A 23,061-nucleotide genomic window follows, 5' to 3' on the forward strand; every position below is an offset into this window, starting at 1 on the left:
CTCCTTCCCACCTTCCCCCATTTTGTAGTCCCCAGTGTCTATTTTTCCATCTTTATGTCCATGTGTACCCATTGTTTACTTCCCACTTATAAGTAAGAACATTCAGTATTTGATGTTTCTGAGTTAGTTCATGTAGGATAATGTCTTCCAGCACCATCCATGTTGCTGCAAAGGACATGATGTCATTCTTTTTATGGCTGCATAGTATTCCGTGTGTGTAGACACACACACATATATGTATATATATACATATATATACACACATATATATATGATAGGAGATTTTAATGTACCTCTGACAGAAGGTGAAAAACAAGAAGACAAAACACACATTTAGTAAGAATACAGATCTACACAATACCATTTAAAAATGTGTATCCATTTGGCACCAGATTTGACTCTTTTCCCATTGCTGGGAGTAGTTCCTCATATTGTACCTATTAAATCTTTTGGAAGAGAATTTTGTTTTATTTGGCCCTGCTTTTGAAGTAGGGTATGAGAACTCCAGTTATGGTCTCTCTCTTTCAATCTGTATGTGTGTGTGTGTGTGTGTGTGTGACTTTAGAGAAATCTCTTTGGCCTCATTTTTGGTGAGAGTGATACATCCTAAAGAATGAAAACATTTTTATTCTTCTCCAAGTGATGGGAAACAGGCTAATACAGGGTGGGTTCTGCTTACCTCCTTAGAAAGATAAATAACTTGCCAAGTGCTTAAGTTATTTTCCAAAGGGTCTTAAGTCCTTTAAAATGGGCCATGGATCACAGAGTCCTATTATTAGAAAATAGAAGTATAGGCAAGCAAGAAAAACAGAAGGAGAGGGGATCTAGACTCAAAATTTGGAGATCTGGGTTTCATATTTGAGAGTGATCCTCTACAGAGAGTGCCAGAGCAATAAACCAGGAGAAGGACTTTATGACAGTGGTGTGCTGGAGGTACTGGTTCATACTGGCTTGCAAGAAACTTTTGTGTGCACATCTTCCCAAATCCAAGTTCAGTACCATTACGTTGGTGGCTTAAATGTATATAATGTGGTAGAAGTATTTATATCAGAGAAATTGGCAAATGGTACAAAACAAGACTGTGTGTTGGGGAAGCTAGTTTTTAAACATTTATGAGTATACCATAGCCAGAAAATTACCACTGAATTTACCCTCTGAAAATACCATCTGAATATAGGACTAGAATAAGACTGCCAGGTAGGAAACAACATCCTACCCTAGGATGATGACCCTCCTTGATAACTTGAGAATTCTCTCAAGTTTCAAGTGAACATCTGTACAACTAATGAGGGCAGTGTGAGGAATTAAGGAAGGAAGTCTCCCAGTTAAACCTCGGTACTGGACAGGAACATGTTAATACCTGCTGAGTTTTAGATGGGAGTGTAGACATCACTATTACAGTGTTTGTGTTTGTGTAAGTATTTATACAAGATTGTGCCTTCCATTTCATATATATTACAGAACAGGAAAATGTTGTCAGCTTCATCATGAAAAAGAGGTTTTTGGAAGAGACAGAGATTTCTCAATTGAGACCTGAGAAGACTTGACTTTTATATTGCTCAGTTTCACACAGGTCATGGATGAGTGCTAATCTGCTAATGACTCAGACTGCATTTGATGCAATGTTCCCTGTATCAAAAATGAAACTTATATAGATGTATAGAAAAACAAAATAAATCAGAACATGCGAAGAATGAGGGAGACAGTGATGGTGATGGTGGAAGTTTCCTTCTGATTTCCAGAATTCTCCTTTGATGCAGAAGTTAGGCCATAATAGTCTTCAGAAATGAACTATTAATGATAGTCTAGTCTTTACAGCAGTAAAACCATGTTGATAGGTTATGGGATTTCTTTCTTTATCATCACCATGACTGCTTCTTGGAAACCACTGAGTTGGCAGCAGCTGTGTTCATTAAAGGCTGAGTTCTTAGAAGTGTTTATAAAACTAAACAACCCATAGATTTCTACTGGCAGAAACTAGTCATTGGCATTCTATGTCTTAGTTGCTATTCCTTTTTCACATGCGGCTTGGCAAGACTGACATGTGTATCAGAATCATATGTACAATTTTAGTTAAACATGGACTCTCCTTCCGTCCTTCCCATCTCCTTTGGGCAAAAAGAGAATTTTTAGATCCTTATTTTTCTCCCTCTTCATAGGTTTAAGAGAACATTGCCTTATATAAAACAGTAAATCTCTGACTGATACCCCACTCTTTTTGATGAATTGTGCTGTAGAATATTTGATAGACCTTCTTGTTAAAGCTTTAATATGAAGTCAATAATTAATCAAGTAATCAATATATAGTTGGCCTTTATAAGTGCCAACACCATGGTCTGAAGATTGGTGAAATATGTTTGCTTTTTCACTTTAAGTCAACTTTCAGCATTTTCAGGGTTAAGACTCTAGAGCAACTTGAGTCGAGACTACCATGGAATTCACAATAATTCTCTTGAATTCAATCTATTACATTTGAAAATTATATTTGAATCTCCCCCAGATATAAATGCTTCTAATTTTTTTGGTACAAAGCATTTTCACATTCATTATCTTATTATAACACTCTAAAATTCTAAGGGCAAATAAAGTAGATATTAGCGATAATGATAATTACTGTGTTGGTGAAAATAATGCTTTTAATAGTGATGATAATGATGGTGGTGACTACAATTTAAATGCCTCCTAGGTCCCAAGTCTTGTGATAGCTTTATATATATTATATCATTTAATCCTCTGAACAACAACCTGAGGTAGAGTACCTCAACTCAAATATATGAAGTGATTTGTCAAAGGTCACATAGCTTATAAATATTAGACCAAGGTTTGGAACCCAAGTCTTCAGTCTTCTGGGCCAAGTTATTTGTAATCTATGAATTGCCAAATACAATGCATAAAATGCCTTTACAACTCCATAGGATGGTTGACGCACCTCACCTCCCTCAGAACTTGGATTAACTTCACATTCTCTGAGAAGCATTCTCTACCACTTATCAGCCATCTGATTTTAAGCAAATTATTTGACATGAGTTTACTCATCCATAAAAAGGAGGTAACTCATCCATGTTGGCTCAGTCTTTTCTGCAAAGATCCAATAACTTAACCAAAAGGCTAGAAAAGTCTGGCAAGTAATATGCATTTATTAGGTTGTGGTTCACCTTTCCACACTGGCCACTTGCCTTCTTATGCTTTATTGCAATTATGAGAAGCGCATGTGGCAAAACAAGGGTCACATCAACCCAAAGCACACAGAGTTTGGATGTTAGCACGTTATTCCTAATCACTCAGATTAGCAAGCAAGTCGTACTCTTTTCTATCTGTCCAAAGCTTAGCAGCATTACACTGGACCTTAATCCTGCTGTAACTAAGGGGCAGTAATACGTCTTAAAGAAAAATCTTTAAGAGAAAGGAAAACTGAAGAACCCTGGAAGGTCCATCCTGGAATGAGCCAAAGCTAACACTTCCTCAAAAAACAAAGGAATTTCCTTCCCCCTCAACCCCACCCAGCATATTTTATGTATAGTTTCTAAGAGGTCAGCTAAGAATAATGGGCTTGAGCCAATCCCGTATTGGCCAACTACTCTAAAGTATTTCTCCTCAATATCTGGTGAGGCAATGGTGTTCAAGAAACATCTACACAATGCAAAGTGAGCAAAAACCAGCTAATCCTAAATCCTACATCAGTAGTCTTCTCCAACCTTGGGGTAAAAAAGACATTTTTGGCCAAAGACTATGAAGTAATGCTCTTTATTAGCTTACTTCTTCTCTGTGTCCAAATGATATAATAAAATTCTGACATGAAAAAATAATATTTAGAATTTTCCCTTTATAGTCTTCAAAATAGTGGTTGTCCTCATTGTCTCTCCTTCTCTCAAACAAAAAACAAAACACAAACTCTTTATAAATTTAGATTGAGTTGACTTATTTTTCCTTTATTTGAAAAGTTTCTTTATATATGATATTACATCTATTATCTCTCTGTATACTATACCCCTTAAGGTAAGCAGATGTCATAATCTCTATTTTGTGGATAGGGAGGGATGCTTAGAAAACTTTGTAACATATTGATATCTCAGCTAGTAAATTGTGGAACCAGGACTGGAACCTACAACTTCTGACTTGAGATTGTTTGAGATTGTTTCCAAAATCAGAGCATTCTCAGAGTCTTTTTTTTTTTTTTTGGAGACGAAGTCTTGCTCTGTCACCCAGGCTGGAGTGCAATGGCGCGATCTCAACTCACTGCAACCTCCGCTTCCCGGGTTCAAGCGATTATCCTGCCTCAGCCTCCTGAGTAGCTGGGATTACAGGTGTGTGCCAACATGCCCAGCTAATTTTTGTATTTTTAGTAGAGATGGGGTTTCACCATGTTGGCCCAGATGGTCTTGATCTCCTGACCTCGTGACCCGCCCGCCTCGGCGTCCCAAAATGCTGGGATTACAGGCATGAGCCACCGCATCTGGCCAGAGTGTTCTTATTTTGCTTTTGTTGTTACTGTTTTTGCATTTTGTGTGTGTGTTTTCTCTATACACACCAAGTACAGAGTTTAGCTCTGTAAAAACATTGAAAACAAAACAGCAGAAAGGACTAAAGCTGTTACTATTAGAAATTTACCTTCTAGTTGGTAGATACATAACACTGTTCAAAGCAGGAAGCAAAGTCAGTATTATTATTATTTTTAAGAGACAGGGTCTCACTCTTTCACCCAGGCTGGAGTGCAGTGGTGGGATCATCACTCACTGCAACATTAAACTCCTAGGCTCAAATGATTCTCCTGCCTCAGCCTCCATAGTAGCTGGGACCACAGGCATGCACCACTATGTTGGCTAATCTTTATTTTTTGTAGAGACAGGGTCTCACTATGTTGCCCAGGCTGGTCGCAAACTCCTGGCCTCAAGTGATCCTCCTGCCTTGGCTTCCCAAAGCATTGGGATTATAGGCTTGAGCCACGGTGCCTGGCCGAGCAAAGTCAATGTAGTTAAGTACTGGGAAGGCCGAGCAAACCAATGGTAAAATTTGGATGAGAGTCACTGGGGAGGTTTCTGGGCCTAGTTGAATATCCACCTACCTATAAAATCTAGAGCCCTGGCTTTCCCATCTACTGAGACTCCAGGGGTAGGGGGCTTGTCCCACTGAATTGTCTGTGCTTCTAGGAAGCTCCTTCATTGTATGTGAGCCTAATGTGCTTTTATTATCCTCTACTGCCTTTATCACAGGAGTGAACCTCATCTACTCGTTGTCCCTAAAACATAACAGAGCCTCTCACTGTTTACCCATATCCAGTTCATGAGACTTGTAGGAGCTCCCTGTGGATGTAGTATTTGGGAAAAAGATTTTGGATAACTGTGTCAACCTGTTGGGATGCTTCCCTAAGAGTCCACTAGAGGAAACCATAGTCAGGAGGGAAATTGGGGTTTAAAATTTAAACACAGAACTATGTGTTGAGCTAATGGGGCAACACTAGGATAAAACAATAGCTGGGCAGTGAGAGTTAGTGGCTTAATGACCAGGAGAATAAAAGCAAGAATTGCTGTATGGAACAGGAGAAATTAGGCAGTTTAAGCCGTCTTAAAACCTTGGATTTTTCTTTTATTGCAGAGTTACACCCAAGCTGCCAGAGTTCTTTAAAGACATCAGGGGAGGCCGGATAGTTGTCCCAAGCTATTACCCATCTATAAAATGCCCTTCTCTCCCTATTAATTACTTCGATTTCTACATTTTCTGCATGGCCTACCTCTAATATTTTCTTCTGCAGAGAATTGTTCTTAGCCACTCAGACTATAGGAATCATGCTCAGTTGTCATATATTTCAAACAGTTCTGTGTCACCATTTCCTTGTTACATACAAAGTCTTTCCTCCAAATAGAATATAAACCAGTTATAGAGAGGCAAAAACATGATGCCTTTCGAAAATCCTAAAGGCCTTAGCAAATTAATTATTATCATTATAGCAAACACATATCTAGCACTTACTATGTTCTCTTCCAAGCACTTTTCACATATTATCTCATTTAATCCTGACAACCAACTATGCAGTATTTCCTATTGTCATTTTATTTTACATATGAGGAAACTGAGTCCTAGGCAGTGTCAGAGATAGTCCCAAGGTTACCCTGCTTAAAACAGAGATCTCTCACCCAGAACAATTTCTCATTGGCACCTTCACTTTGCTCGGCTGCCAAAAAAGTAGATATTGACGTGGAATCTGAATACAGCACCTGGCTGGAGAGCATTGCCTGTCTGATGATTCACACTTTTAAATAAAAATAATAAAACCCTTGGCTGGACAGCTTCACTTCCACAGTCCAGCTGGGATGTCATCACTGTGGTTCCAAAACACACTTGGGTGATATTTCAGCTTGAATAAGTGTCATTTGCACATTCAGTTGTGAAAATTCTGCACGGAGGTCTTGTGATCACACTCCTTGTCAGGCATCTGCCAAAAGCTTGCTAATGTTTTGGCTCCCTTGTCCTGCTGGTTTTTGCTGGAAGTGACCTAGAGGAGCGTGGGATGCCTTCTCCTTTAGTTGAAACCCAAGTTAAAATGGGACAATCTGGGTGAGTGACCCAAACCTGAGTCCTGATTCAACCATTATTTACTGAGCACTCAGTATGTATCAAGCATTTTCCTGTATTTTATTACACCGAATCTTCCTGGTAGCGCTCTGAGGTGGGTGTTGTGATCTGTATTTTACAGATGTGGAAGTAGATTCAGATGTGAAAGTAACTTGCCAAAGGCCATTCAGTGAGTAGAACTAAAGAGATCTGATTCCAGGTTTCCTGCCCTCATCTCCATATCAAGGTGCTTCTAGTTCACTTTGAGGTGAATAAAGTAAAGAATGGAGGGGTAATATAATAAAGATGATCATAATAATGATTACAAACATCACTACCAACATTTCTTAAGTCTGCACTGTGTGCCAAGCACTATGGGAATACCTTACAGGCATCACTTCATTTTACCCTCACAACACCCATAAGAGGTAGTAGGCACTAGTATTTCCCCCATGGTACAAAGAAGGAAAATGATGCTTAGAGACGTTAAGCAGGTTAGCAAATGATGTGCCAAGATTTAAGCCCAGACATTCTGTTGCCAAGGCTTGCTACAACAGCTGTATGAAAACATGCAATGTGGGAGTGCTAGATTAGATTCTTCACCTGCCCCATATCTTCAAAGAAAGCACCAAGAGAAAGTGTGAGGTCAATGATTTGAAAAAATTAATCAGACTGTCAACATTTCCAGTGGAGCCCATTCAGCCAAAGTCACCATTTTCAACGTTAACCTCCATGTTGCAAGGCTGACTTAGGAATGTTACACTCACAGACTCTGAGGAAGATGATGGATTTGTTGAGATGGAGCCTCACCTGGCTTGGAGCCAGGATGTCCAGGCTAAATCTGTGTCATTTAGTCCTTTTCACCCCATCTTATTGGGAGTAAGCTGGAAAGAAAATTCGGGTGCTTTGCCAAGGCTTTGGGAATTCACAGCCCTGTCACTCAGAGATGAGAAGGATCCTTTAGTTAGAAAAAGTTCTCAGTCACCCCTTCTGGAAGAGAATCAGTGATGTGCCTTTCCGCAGTCATGAGAGTTATCACTCCTCCCCACGGGGAGAGTGGGCAGTCACGGTGAATCCTGGAAATGGGAGCTGCTCCCAGAGTGATTGAGAACAGAACTGAACTCAGTTCCTCACTTCTTGGTACCAAAGGGGTTGGGTTGTGCCTTGCAAAGGGAGAGCAAGAATGAAAAGAAGAGTAGAATGAGGTTTCGTTTTATATCCAGTAATCAACACTCCAAATTAAAAATGAGCAGGGCAGTTTTGTGTGTGCTTGTGATTTGTTACACTGTTTTCCTTTCCTCTCTTATTTAAAAAAATGCTATTTAAACAACATTATAATGACATTAAAAGAAGTACATTATTTATTTATTTATTTTGAGACAGCACTTTGCTCTTTTATCCAGGCTGGGGTGCTGCGGTGGTGCGATCTCGGCTCACTGCAACCTCTGCCTCCCATGTTCAAGTGATTCTCCTGCTTCAGCCTCCCGAGTAGTTGGGATTACAGGTGTGCACCAACGTTTTTGTGTTTTCAGTAGAGACAGGTGTTTTTGTGTTTCAGTAGAGACAGCTAATTTTTGTGTTTTCAGTAGAGACAGGGTTTCACCATGTTGGCCAGGCTTGTCTCGAACTCCTGATCTCAGGTGATTTGCCTGCCTTGGCCTCCCAAGGTGCTGGGATTACAGCTGTGAGCCACCGTGCCTGGCCAGAAGTTTAATAAAGAAAATATTCACATTCCACTTGTAGAACACAGCATAGTCTTTGCTCGTGCATCATCTATTCTTATGTAACTGTAATCAGACAATAGAGTGAGCATTTTTCCATGTTGTCCCATATTCCTTAAAAATATTCCTTGCTGGGCATGGTGGCTCATGCCTGTAATCCTAGAACTTTGGGAGGCTGAGGCCAGAGGATCTCTTGAACCCAGGAGTTCAAGACCAGCCTGGACAATATAGTGAGACCTTGTCTTTACTAAAAATAAAAACATAGCCGGCCATAGTGGCACATGCCTGTGGTTCCAGCTACTCAGGTGGCTGAGGTGGGAGGATCACTTGAGCCTGGGAAGTCAAGGCTGCAGTTATGAGAGATTGAGAGATCGTGTCACTGCACTCCAGCCTGGGTGACAGAGGAAGGAAGACCCTGTGTCAAAAAAGAAAAAAAGAAAAATTGTTTCAAAAGAGAATTCAATGCGTCGATTACAAAGCCTATTGCTTCTTTCCTGTCTTAATTTTGCTGACACTCTGATATTTTAATCTCCATTCTAGAATGTGAGCTTATTCTTATCCATTCTAGAGGAAGGAGGAGGTTTGAAAATGAAGGGACATGCACATTTGTCTACCCTGTCATGTGTTAATGGTTCCCATTAATAACAAAATAGATGAGGATTAGATAAGAGGAGAAACAGAAGAAAAAAAGATCAAAAGTGTTCACTAAAATGAGTTGTATTCTAGTTATTTTCAATTTTAGGAGAACCAAGGTGAAAAAATGCACTAACCAGCTGACAAACAGCTCTGTCCTCCGGAGGCTTGGCAGACACTAAGCAGCTGCTCCCGGGGCCAGGCACCTCTGGCTGTGCCAGCAGCTGTGCCAAGGCTGAACAAGGTCGGGGGGAAAGAAATGCTTCACATACCTTTGGATTTGTTTAGTCATTGACGCAGGAAATAGGTCTGTGTTGCTCAGCTGGTAGCATCATTGCGTTTGCCTGGAAGGTCAAGGGTTCAAGAACCACACTAGAAAGTTGGCAGCTTCCCGAAGCCAATGCTTGCACTGTCATGGAAGGCAGGTGGTGGTGAACACTGGAGAAAGGAATGCTCTCTCTGCATGTCCCAGGGAAATGGGGCTCACAGGGGCAAGACAGACACAACACCACTCAGTTTACTTTGACCCATAAGCTTCAAAGTACTCCTGTGTGGAACTAGCAGAACTGTCATCCAGGGGACAGGATTGTGTCATAGACACCTCTAGAAGACAAGCGGAATTTGGGGCTCTCTGATGCATGCTCTACCATCTTTTTTACTGAACCCTCAGCTCAGCCTCTGTTTCAGCTTTGAGAAACTCAGAAACCAAGAACAGTGAAAAATTGTGGCAGATTCTCAGGAAGAAAAGAGGCCCACACTTACTGAGTAAACTAAGCCTGGAATTCAGGTCTACAGCCCAGTAGAATAATCTCTTTGTAAACTTCTCTAAAATGCTTATGTGCATTGCTGCTTGCAAGTTCAATGTTATGCACAAAAGCAATTTACTATAATATTTAAGATATTTAAATTAGTTTAAGAGTTTAAAAAGCATGATTATATTTGAAATTATTGGGAATTATTTATAGTAAATACACTTGATAATTTTGCTTTTGGCTAAATATTGGAAATTTGGGGAAATAATCCAAAAAATGATAGTAGAGAGGGAGTTCAGCAAAGGTAAATGTGGAAATACATCTTTTAAAATTAATCAAGCCCACTCCGCTAAAAGATAGATCACTTAAGCCTGAAATACAATTTATCTGCCTAAAGAATTTCTATGGCAGCAGGTGTGGCCTGAACAACAGTGCACACCTGAGTTGTTTGTGCATGGAGTAACATTTTGGCTTACAAGTTACCACAGGGCTAATTGTTGCTTATTTATTTCGTGGGCTGCTCTGATCCTAGATACCTTTGTCCCAGGAATGTGGGAGATTGAGTAGGTGTGGGGATGGTGCTCTTCGGTAAAATTGTCTTTAGACTGGAGAAGGTACAGTAACAGGCAGCTTCTTGTTAGTCTAAAGGAAAAAAATCCCTGACTCCTTTCCCCTTTAAATAAAACACCTTGCTTGCAACCAGCTATAAGAGAGGTTTGAGGCTGGCTTGCATCGGGACCCTGCCAACAGGTTCAAGTCTGATATTCCTACTCCCAGGACATCTTTTGCTGTCTTATCATGAGTTTTTTATTTATTCAGTTATTAGGAGCTGTCTTTCTGCTCCTACCCTCAGAGACCTAAACAAGACCTCTCATCTTTTGAAACCAAAGACAGAGTGAAACAGTCCCCAAAGAAAGGAAATCCTACAAAGTCTAATGGAAGTTACACAGTTTTGGATTTCCCTTGGCATTTCGTGGTACCTGTCTCTAGTCCTTAGTGCTGTCTACCTGAAATTACTAACATTTCCTCTCTTCGTGAGGACAAGGTTCTTCTTCTTTAATTTTTTAACAGCTTTATTGAGATATCATTCACATATCTCACATACGATTCACCCATTTAAAGTATATGCTTCAATGGCTTTTATTATATTCACAGACTTGGGCAGCCATCATCTTAATCAATTTTATAACATTTTCATGATCACCCCCAAAGAAATCCCAAATGTTTTAGCCAACATTCTCCAATCCTTCTGTCCTCCCAGGTCTAGGAAACCACTAATGTAATTTTTGACTCTATGAAATTGTCTGTATATTTCTCTATGAAATATTCTGGATATTTCATACAAATGGAATCAATGCTCTCTTTAAGCATCCTACTATTCTTCCACAGAGCCTGGCCAAAAACCTGGTACCTAGTAGGCCTTTTAGCAAGGCTATATTAGTTACTTGATTTAGGTATATTAAATGACTGTTTTAGGATCAATATAGCTCATGAGTGGGTAACTGGATAGTCCTAGATGAAAGACCTCATATGCCATTACCCATGGCGTGTTAATGGTCTGGACAGTATCAGAATGAAAAGACAGCCTATGAGTCATAGCTTCCCCTAGGTGAGGTCCCACAGACATGGCCCCCTGTACTACTTGTCTGTTCAATGATACAACACGGACGCCATCAGCTCAACAAATCAGAAATCGATTCCCTAGAAGACTGGAGTTCTCTTATAAGTTGGCACACCACGCTGTGTGTTAACAGGCAATAACACTAAAATGCACTAAAGACCATGTAATTTATTCCCAACATGCTGTTATTCTTTCCAAAACATTAGCTTTGGAGCAGAACGTTTGCTAAATGTTGTCTTTATTTCCAAAGCTTGGGGTAAAGATCATATGCAACCAATGACTGAGAGATAATTGGCCACTTTACAGTTTTAACCTCAAATGAACTCCCCTGTCTGAGTAAATTTCCTGGTAAAAGATCCCATTTTAATAGAATGTGAAAGCTGCAAGAAAGATGGAGCTTACAGATCACAGTATGGTCTGTTAGATAAATGACTAGGAGTAATATTTCTTAAAACCACATTTTGTAGACAGAGTTAACAGAAAACCCAGGAAAAAAATACCCAGTGGTTCAGCATTCACGCTTAAATGAAAATAGCATGTGTGTTTTCAGCTCAAGTTGTGCCAGGGCTTGGAGGGAAATTGGCAAGGATTAAAACCAAGAGTCTCTTGGGGGTTTTTGGGTATTGTCATCCTGGACCTGACCTCACAGCTTTCTCTTGGAGGAGAAGGCAAAAAGTAGCTGTGCTAAAACTTTGCTCTAAGAGTTGCCACAGAGTCCAGAAAGTTCCCCTTCTTGCAGTTGGCTTATTTTCACTGAGCTGGCACTGAGCCAGAAGTCAAGTTATTATTTTGTTTAATAGCTGAAGAAATGACCATCTTGTGCTTTTTAACCTAAAGGTGGCCTTGACTGCAGATCCCTGGATGTGGGGAAGCACCTAAGAAGGTCAGTTCTTCTGGAAGAATGGGAGGGTGTTCTTGCTGTGTATTTAAAGTGAAGTCCTTGGTTTCCTCCTTTGGATTATCATCTTTGGTGAGGTTTGCCTCATGGAGAACTGATGACTATGAGTTGTCATGTACAAAGTGGAAAAGTAGCTTTATTGTCTGAAGCTCAAATTTCACAGGCTTGCACTCCTTGGTTTAGAATTCAGATTCCTCAGTTTGAAAGAGAACAAGAAAATGTCGCACCTTTTAATCTATTTGGGCAGAAAGAAAATTTAAATCTAGTCAGAGAGGGTATCTGTCTACAAGAGCTCATCCCAGAGATTTCAATTAGTTATTCAAGAAACCATGGCTAAGAACACACTATGAGCCAGGAACTCTCCTGGGTCCTAGGGGTTACAGAGGAAAACTAACCATGACTCTACCTTGAAGGGCTCACAGTTTATTGGTGATTGGTCATAGGGGAGAGGGAGAGGGAGTAAGACCTAAGTGTGGTGAGTACCATGATACAGGTATGTACAGGATATGATGCAGCACAGCTTGGGGTGGGTCAGAAAGACTTTTCATGAGAAACGAATCCAAGGTTGGGTCTCAAAGTAAGAATAGAAGTTAGCCAGGCATCTGGAAGTTCACAGTTGCATGGGGGAGGCAGTTGGCTGAGGTAGAGGGAAAAAGCACAGAAACGGAGATCGCATGATGTGATTCAGCATGTCTTGGGTGGGTAGGCATGTATTTTTTGAAAGATGAGGTCAGAGAAGTTGGCAGAGGCCAGATCAATAGCAGCCTTGGGTTTTAAACAAGACCACTTTCCTAGCTCCTCCTGGCTATTCCAACATGGCAACTGGTGCCCTGAGTTCTATCTCAGCATTTGTCACTGTGTGAGTATCACTCTTTTTTGCTCTAAGCAGATAGATCTTGCAGATCTGTAAAAAATTCTGGTTTTTCCACTTACTATGTATGTAATCTTGGACAAACTACTTAGCTATATGGAGGCTCTGTTTTCTCTTCTGTAAAATGGGTCAAACAAAAAACAACTTCATAGGGTTATTGTGAGTATTACCAGGATCAAACAAGAACAATGACTGGCATGAGAAAAAAGTGGTCATGAAATATTTGTGGAATTAAATTGGGTACAGGAGTGAAAAGGAAATTCTTCTGTCTGGAAAATAGCCTTTAGCTTTCCAAACACCAGTAGCTGCCAAAGCAGTGTAGGACACCTGGAAAGAGGTAGAAAAGAGATCCGAACCATGAAGAAGAGTGACAGGAAGCCACAGACCCCAAAACTAGAAGATGGTAAGCCAGTGAAGCAGATCAAAGTGGGAGGGGTGCATCTTGTGCCAGAACAGCAAGGGCACTGCCAGGTCAGAAGGGTGGCCAGGAGGGAGGAGGTGGCAGATGCTGGCTCATAGGGCACTTCAGGGAGTGAATGCATGGCAGCCTGTGGCTTCCTCTTTCCTGATGTTGTCCTGGTGTCCTACCAGGCTCTGGAAAGAAATCAAAAAAAAAAAAAGGAAAGAAGAGAGGAAAAACGGGAAAAAGAAAACAGCGGCATTGTTGTTTAATAACAGCAACACCCCTTCATGATAGAAAACACATAACAAACTAGAAATAGAAGGGAACTTCCCCAACCTGCTAAAGGGTGTTTATGAACAAACCACAGCTAACACACTTAATTGTGAAAGGCTAAAAGCTTTCCCCTTAAGATCAGAAATAAGACCAAGGTGTCTGCTCTTAACACCCTTTTCAAAATTGTGCTGGAGGCTTTAGCCAGGGTAATTAGGCAAGAAAAAGAAATAAAAGACATTAAGATTGGAAAGGAAAAAGCAAAACTATCTGAAGATACATAATTTTTTATATAGAAAAACAATATTGAAAAAGAAGAACAAAATTGGAAGATTTGCAGTTCCTGATATAAAAATTTACTACAGGCCGGGTGCAGAGGCTCATGCCTGTAATCCTAGCAATTTGGGAGGCTGAGGTAGGAGAGTGGGAGGATCATTTTAGTTCAGGAGTTCAAGACCAGCCTAGGAAATATAGGGAATCCCAAATCCACAAAATAAATAAACAAAAAATTAGCCAACCATGGTAGTGTGCATCTGTCGTCCTGGCTACTTGGGAGGCTGAGGTGGTAGGATTGCTTGAGCCCAGAAGGTTGAGGCTGCAGTGAACTGTGATCACTCCACTGCACTAACAGAGTGAGACTCTGCCTAAAAAAATAGCTTACTACAAATAACTTGCTACAAATCTACAGTAATCAAGATGGTGTTGTACTGGCATGAGGATTGATATATAAATCAATAGAATAGAATTGAGGATCCAGAAATAAACCCTGTCAATTACAATAAATTGATTTTCCATGAAGGAGTATCAAGAAAATTCAATGGGGGAAGAATAAGCTTTTTCAACAAATGGTACTGAGACAACCAGATATCCATATGCAAAAGAATGAAATTAGATCACCTGCCACCGTATATAAAAATTAACTCAAAATAGATCAAAGACCTTAAATGTAGGAGCTAAAGCTATAAAATTCTTAGAAGAAAACATAGGGGCAAATTTTTTTATGGATTTGCCAATAATGTCTTAGATCTAGCACCAAAAGCATAAGCAAAAAAATAAACAAAATAGATAAATGTAACTTTATTAAAATTAATAACTTTTGTGCTTCAAAAGAAACCATAAAGAAAGTGACAAGACAATGCACAGAATGGGAGAAAATTTCTGCAAATCATATATCTGATAAGGGGCATTCCTGTTGCTATAACAAAATACTGAAGAGCAGGTAATTTATAGAAGTAATAGAAATCTATTTCTCATAGTTCTGGAGGCTGGGACATTCAATATCAAGGCACTAGCAAATCTAGGGGCTGGTGAGAGCTGCTCTGGGCTTCCAAAATAGTGCCTTGTTGTTAGGTCCTCACATGATGGAAGGGATGAAAGGGCCAAAGGGATGAATAGCTCCCTCGAACCTCTTTCATGAGGTCATTAATCTCATTCATGAGGATTCTACTCTCATAACTTAATCACCCCTAAAGGCCCTACATCTTAATACTATCACATTGGTGATTAGACTTTAACATATGAATTTTGAGGAAACACATTCAGGCTACAGCAGGGCTTGTATCTAAAATACGTAAAGAAATGATACAACAAGAGACAAAAACTTAATTAAAAAATGGAAAATAATCTGAATAGACATTTCTCCAAAGAAGATATACAAATGGCCAATAAGTGCATACAGTATGTTCAACGTAATTAGCAATCAGGGATGTGCAAATTAAAACTGCAGTGAGATGCCCCTTCACACCCATTAGGATGGCTATAATGAAAAAGTTGAATAATAACAAGTGTTGGCAAGGATATGAAGAAGTTGGAGTTCTCATATACTGCTAAAAGGAATGTTAGGCAGTGCAGCCACTTTGGAAAATACAAGGCAGTTTTTTAAAATGTTGAACACAGAGGTTTAATGTTCAAAAGGTTAACATTTGACTTTGAAATTCTACTCCTAAGTATAGATACAGAAGAAATAAGAACACAGAGGTTTAATGTTCAAAAGGTTAACATTTGACTTTGAAATTCTACTCCTAAGTATAGATACAGAAGAAATAAAAACACAGGTCAACACACAAACTTGTACGTAAATGTCCATAGGAGCATTTTTCATAATAGGCAAATAATGGAAATAGTCCAAATTTCCAATGACTGATGATTGAATAAAACATAATATATCTGTACAATGAAATATTATTTGGCAATGAAGTACTGATACATGGTACAACATGGAGGAACTTTGAAAACATTATGTCAAATGAAAGAAGTCATTCACAAAGGATCATATATCAATTCATGTACGTGAAATGTTCAGAATAGGCAAATCCATACAAAGAGTAAATTAGCGGTTGCTTGGGATTAAGAAGAAATGGGAAGAGATGCTAATGGATATGGAGCTTCTTTTGGGGGTGATAAAATGTTCTAAAATTTATTGTAATGATGGTTGTACAACTCTGTTATTTACTAAAAACCATTAAATTGTACACATAAATTGGTTCATTGCATGGCATGTGAATTATATCTCAATAAAGCTGTCATAAAAACCAACAATACAAATAGCTATTGTTAATTTAGCACTTTCTAAATGCTAGGTACTGTGCTAAACTATGTAATCTTACCTAAGTCTCATAATAAATATGCCAGGAAACTTTTAGTTTTATTTACAAAGGGAAAACATGAGTTCAGAGATAAGGAAATTGCCCAAGGTCACAAAACTAGTAATTACCATACTAGTTAGGATTTTAACTCATTTTTGTCTCATTTTGAGTTTCAGGGTCTTACAAAATGCCATTAGATGGATCTTGTGAGCCTCCTTGTGTACAAGGCTGGGGTGTTCACAATAGTGACTAACACGAAACAGTAGAAATTAGTGAAATCTCTGCCTCTGACTTTCTCACCCTGGAACTGGGGTGAGGTGTTGGCTCCCAGGCGCTGTGGATATGGGGTGGCAAGGAATCTATCCTCAGTGAACTGAATTAATTCCTTAATTCTCCCTCAGATATGTCACAGCTGTCATTCTGGAGGTGAGACTCTTGACCCTCCACCCCCAGCACCTGATTTTACAGATTATGTCTTGCGTTTGAAAGTGAGTCCTGTTACTGTTGGCTCTGTCTGCTTCCTAGTTCCAAGAAACAAAACGTGAGAAGGAAGGTGTTAAGCCCACAAGACAAAGACGTCAAATAGTTCTCACCAAGGAACATTTGGATGAGTTTTGGGAAAATGACTGTGAAGCAGATGGATTACATTTTCTGTTTGGGCTCAGTAATTAAGGGGAAAGGGGGACTCAAGCCAAATGTGCTGGGATTTTGTCAAATTCCAAATGTTGGAACACATTTCAGGATGTTTGACTGAGTTTGGCAGAATCAGTACCTTGACTGTGGCCTTCTCTTCTTGGACAAAAGATGACCGAAGAGCCTACAATAATCCAAATCTGAAAGAAGCCACAGGCATGGTTACCCTTTTGTGGGAAATGGCACAATGGTACCCTTTGTCAGTTGGAATATTTCAGTGGGGGGATTAAATATGCATATGGTTATTCTTGCAGGGTTTTTGAGAAAGAGGATAAAAATCAGCTCACATAACACAATTTAAGAACATATTCTTTCATTCTATTCCTTGTGATCCAGAGGCTAGAAGTAGAATTGCATCCTTCCATGACTATCCAAACCCCTTATTCTGTGCATCCTGAAGTATCCCCAGGAATTTTTGTGGCTGTACTTACTCTCATCCTTTGCTCTTTCCATTTGATTCTTTAGAATCAGAGCAGAACCAAGCGGGAAGCTCAGAATCAGAGAGATCTCATCAAGTTTTCGGCAAACCCAAACATTCTGCAATAGATTGAGTGGAAGGAAGAGGAAGGACATAAAGATAAAGACATGAGAAAAGAAGCTGAGTCTTTGTTGAAACACTGAAATGGGTGCAGGTATCATTTCTTATCTCATTGTTTTTTCTCATAAGCCCTGAATTAATTCATTTATTCACAGTATTTTCACAGATGTGAAATTCACATATTATTCACAGATATGTTCACTATCATCTATGTACTGGAAAGATAGCAGTGAATAAAATGGACAAAATTACCTGCCCTCTTGGAGCTCGCATTCTAATGAATAAAATGCCATTGTCACTTGGAGGATATGCTTATCAAAATTTTTAGAGGTCAGTTGCCTAGCTGGTCAAAGAGCAGTAGAATTTAAATTTTTCTCCTGTAAGTAGCTACAATGCTTTGTCAGAATTTTTACCCTAGTATTACAAATATTTATTCTATTTTGCTGATAAATTTAAAAATGGCCTTCAGTGTCATTCCAGATGGGATATGTTGTCTTACCATTGACAGAATATTCTACACCCAAAGTTAAAATTTCTAAGAAGAAAACACAATTAAGCTCATCCTTTAAAACATTTTTTTCAAATGACTAAAAATTAGCTATTGGGAAGTGCTGATATTAAAATGGCAGCAAAGCTTCCGCCTCAGAGCTCTCCTTTCTTCTCCCTGTCTTCTCATCAGCAGATCTTTTTTTGTTCACTGAAGAAGCAAAACTGGAAAGTAAATATATAAATTAGAAACTGGCAAGAGAAGTAAACAGCAGTCTTGGGTTTTCACTTCAAGGCAAAACGATGGCTCCTAGTGTCCCCTTCTGCATGTCAATCTTGTATATCAATTCCTTGTGATAGGAAATGTTATTTTCAGTGGACTGTAGTCCAGGCAATTGTCAAGAGAGCTCCTATGTGGCAACTGTTTTGGACATGTCCAGAGACACAACTTTTTCAACACTGCATCAGCCCCAGCCTGGCTTTCACTGCTTCTGTATCCCTAGCTGGTCACAGCTAGCTCTGCTGATGCTCCACAGCTTCAGGCACAGCTCCACCTGAGCTATTCCTGATGGAGATGAATAGTGCTGCGTAACTCCCTATTGCAGACTGGTTTCACATTAGGTCTACTGTCTAGACTTGAGACTTAATGGCCCCAGATGTCTGAGGGACTCCCACACTCCTTGCTGCCAATTAGATCTCAGATCTACTGGTGGTATTCATGACCATAGGGGACTAAGTTTGGGTGGTAGCTCCCTTCTTTTACCTTCTTCCCATACATTCACTCAGTCCATAGAATAGAACTGCAAACTTGATGTCCTCTTTTTAATCCAACCAATCAACTTGTCTAATGCACTAGTCCCAATTCTGGAGATCCTAGTTTCAGTGACCCAGTTACTGACCTGGGTCTTCTTGCTTACAAAGACCTCCGAGAGTGTACCCACCTGCCTGTTAAACTGGTTAATTTCCACCAATCTAAGTGTAGGTGCCACTTACTAGATGCAACTTTTTGGTATAGCCACTTCTAAAATGAAGATGGAAACAGGTACAGCCCCAAAGACAGTAGGCATGACCTGACCTCCTGTACCTTTAGAGTTATTCCTTGTTCCATCTCAGTGCATGTCTCAAATTAATTAGTGCATGTCTCAAATTAATTCCTGCTCCATTTTACAGCTTGCCTGATAATACTATAGGCAACAATGCAAAGTATCTAACATCAAAGTCTCAAACAATGATAAATTGTAATTGGAACTACTTCATGGTGGGAGAGAAGCTTTTGTTATCAACATTTATTAGGCCTGCTGGACCTTTAGTAGGTCACTCGGTCCCTGAACACAGAGATAAGTGGACCTGGGTTTCATATTTAGTCTTCTTGCAGAACAAATTTAGCCTTGGAGAAGACCAAGGCTTTGGGCCCAGGAATGGCCTGGAAGTTCTCTGGGACTAATTCAAAGCCTCACTAAACTCCCTCTTGGAACATCTTAGGATCCATAGCCACAGATTCCTTGGTACACCCAGAGCATGGTATAGACTTTATAACACTGCCAGTCCTTTTTAATGTTTCAATCTTTTTCTTTCATCTTTATTCTAATGGTGCCTTGAGAAAAAACAGCATTGAGTATACAAATGAATTTGGGAGTAAGAGAGAGGGATCTGGGAGAAAAAATAAAAGTGAAGTTCAAATAAACTTGTTTGGGGAACTAAATGGCTCTTACGTTAAGAAGAGTGGGCTCATCCCCACCAGGTGCACAAATTTTTTTAATGTCTTTTCTTATTTAAGAAAAAAAGTAATTTGTCCAAATTAATGACCCTGTGTCCAATATGGAGGGTATTAGATACTTGATCTTTTCTTCTATGTCGAGGGCATGGCTGAAGTCTTTTAATCCGAGCTCTGAGAGCCCAGTGAGAAGTTAGTTGTTTGTAGCTTGAGACCTGGACCATTCTTTTCCCTTTAAAATTTTGTGAGTCTCTAAGTCAACTTCAAAATAAGGATGGAGAAAAACTTAAGGCTGTCTCAGTTTTGTGTTGAGTGAATGCTTGCTTGAAATAGAGAAGCAAAAGAAAAACAAAGGTAAAATATTTTGATCATTCACCAAATTAAGAGTTAGATGTTACTGCCATCTAGTGATGATTTAACACCTGGCCACCAGGGGAAGGTAGAGTCATCTTTTTGTTACACAGGCATCGCCTTAGGGCCTATCATAGACTTGCAGGTTTGGGAAAAAGGTGACATCTGAGTAAACTTCCAAATTACCAGAGGATGGTACTATGGTGAAAAGGTCCCACAACTGTGAGAAAAATGCATGTATTCATATTAAATCCTAAGCCTCTCTGCCCATAATATTTCTTTAAAAAAATCTTCCTTGCAACAATGAAAACAGGTTTCTCTTAACTCCATGACTCCAGGATCCTTAACGCATATTTAAACATTCACAGGCAAGTTATATGCCACCTCTCCATTGCATCTGCCTCCAAACCCTGTCTCTACACATCACTTAATAGAGCTCCAATCCCATTCCTCCTCATTCTGACTGCACTAATTCCAATCCCATTCCTCCTCATTCTCACTGCACTCATGTGGTCACTGGAGGTGGGGAAGAGGAAGAAGCAAAGAAGATGATACTGTGCTTACCTTGTGTAGATGCTTTACAATCATAGTTGCCCTCACTATCATCCCAGAAAGTGGCATCATTCCAGTGTGAAAGATGAGAAAATCAAGAATTAGAAAAATTAGGTAATTGGCCAGAGATCACACAGTTAAGTGTAAGTAGCAAAGCTGGAATTTGAACCCAGTGTACCTGGTCTTATCATCTGAGGAGTTTTTTTGTGGCTTGGTAAGCACAGTGATAGGATGTTGGAGAGGAACGCTGAATGTGGAACAGTGGGAAATGTTCTCTGCTCATCAAAGGGCAGAGTTCAAGAACATCCTCATGTGGCCTCCTCTGGAGCAGGTACAGAAAAGCTGGGAAGGTACAGAAGTACTTGAGTATAAAGGCTTAGCAGGTTTTGGACGCACAAGCAAATCCATATCTAGAGCAGGGTTGCCAGAAACAGATGGTAACTCTAGGGTGCTAATTTCATCCCCTTCCCTCATCTGAAGAAACACCATGCTTCATGAGGGTATCCATCTCCGAAGGATTAAAAAGATAAGAAAAAAAAAAAAAAGAAGGTGATCTGATCTAAGCCTGGCACCAGCAGTCCCCTTAGGTATATGGAGGAAAGAACACTGAAGTTGGTGAAAAGGATATAGGTCGGGATTTCTGTTGCCTTGGGATTTGGGCTACAGCCATAAAGCTAAAGACATGAGGCAAAGCGTATTTAGTTTTCTTCATTGGCATCAAAGAACCTTCCCAGATGCCTTTGCAGTTAGATGGCTCATGAAATCTTGGCCAAGTTCCGGCCAATGGCAACGATGTAAGCCTGTCTAGGTTTGAGCTCTGAGACATCCTACGTGATCCTTCACATGCTCTTTCTTCTTTCCCCTGAGGGCTACATGTGGAGTATTCATAGGGTAATTCTGAATCCAATTTGGAGCCTTGAAAAATTACTTGGTGCAAACATTCTTCTCTCTCCAACACACACCAGCCCCTCATTGGACTGGGTTGTGAATAAGAAAAATGCCACTAAGATTTTTTGTTTGTTGTTTATTATAGCATTTCATAATAACAGTAATTTAACCTGTTAATATACAACAACAGAGACAAAAGATACCTACTGTGGTAAACAGCCAAAAAAAAAAAAAATGGCCAGAATTCTTTATTGCTCCTTGTATCCAAGCTCTTTGCAATTTGACTTTGCACTTTGTCTCACTAGGGAGGCAAAGTCTATTTCCCTGCACTTTGAGTCTGAGCTAACCTGTGACTTCTTTCATGCAAGTAGTAGCCGTGTGCCACTTAGGAGTCTAGGTCTCCAGAGGCTTTGCATGCTTCTGCCACTCATTTAGAATCCTGCTCAGCCCCAGTGACAACAAGCCTTGACCTGCTGGATAAGGAGGGACATGAGGTCAAGACACCCCAGCCAACCACCAGCTAATGCCATCCTAATTCAATGTTCAGCCAGCCTCCTGCCACCCACAGCTGACCACTGAAGCATAAGTAAGCTCAGCTAAATTCAGTTAAGCCTGGCCCACAGAAACAAGAATGCCCAGCTGATGGCATGGTGTATTTTAATACTTATTATTTAAGCTACTGGATTTTGGGGAAGCTTGTCACACAGCGTTAGCTGAAACACCTATATTTTAAAAAGATCTACTGCTCATAACCCAGCAGGACTTACTAAGAGGCTAGCAGAACTTGTTTTGTTGTTATCAACCTACCACAGTCTCCAAAATTGGAACATTCCCCGTTAGAGGAGACATCACTGGGATCAGGGGTTAGAGGGGTTAGAGCATCCCATGTTCCTGGTAAGAACTTACTCCATTCTGCCTCTCTGGGAAAAGATTACAGGTGTTTTCTTTTTTCAATGAAAGTCCAGGCTAATTAAGGGAAGCGCTGAGAAAACCACTTGTAGAAATCGGTGGGAGTCAGAGAGAGGACCTGCAGGAATTGGGGCTTAGCTTATCCCTCCCTGGCGAGAAGCTTATTAGGATGCAGGTCCTGTAAAACCACTGTTACTCCCAGCAAAGCAAGCATGATGGAGTAGTTTTTGATAGAGCTGAATTTTATGCTATTTGCGTTCAAGGGTGTATATTAATATAGTGCCTGGTACTGCTTCTCACTTGGACAATTTTGAAGGCAGGAAACTTTCTAGGGGCACTCTGTGGTGGGAAGCAAAGGAACAGAAAATTGGTATGCTAAACCCTTCTATAACTAATTGGAGAAGCAAGGAGCTGTAAGTTTCCTACGTGAGAAAGGAATAGGTAATTGGATTGGAACATTTTGGCAGAACAGTGTCTGTATTAGCCTCCTAGGGCTGCTGTAACAAAGTACTACAAATTGGGTGGCTTAAAACAACAACAATGTGTTCTCTCACAGTTTTGGGGGCTGGGCATCTGAAACCGAGGTGTCAGCAGGGCTGTATTCCCACTGAATCCTTCAGCAGAGGG

The 23,061-nt window shown here is 40.0% G+C and overlaps 1 protein-coding gene across 3 annotated transcripts in view; it reads left to right on the forward strand.

The window, feature by feature from the left end:
- PCTP (phosphatidylcholine transfer protein) overlaps positions 1 to 23,061 on the forward strand; it is a 93,500-nt gene that overhangs the window by 55,038 nt on the left and 15,401 nt on the right. For 2 of the 3 annotated variants that reach the window (XR_675393.5, XR_008540504.2), the window contains exon 6: positions 17,462 to 17,628. Coding sequence is in view for 1 of the 3 variants with exons in the window: in XM_063799880.1 (XP_063655950.1) it covers positions 17,462 to 17,542 (81 nt within the window). In the remaining 2 variants the exon portion in view is untranslated. Of the gene's footprint in view, positions 1 to 17,461; positions 21,158 to 23,061 lie in introns of those variants that run through there. The other variant, XM_063799880.1, reaches the window with a different exon arrangement.

Source organism: Pan troglodytes, chromosome 19 (assembly GCF_028858775.2).
Source record: "Pan troglodytes isolate AG18354 chromosome 19, NHGRI_mPanTro3-v2.0_pri, whole genome shotgun sequence".
NCBI lineage: Eukaryota > Metazoa > Chordata > Mammalia > Primates > Hominidae > Pan > Pan troglodytes.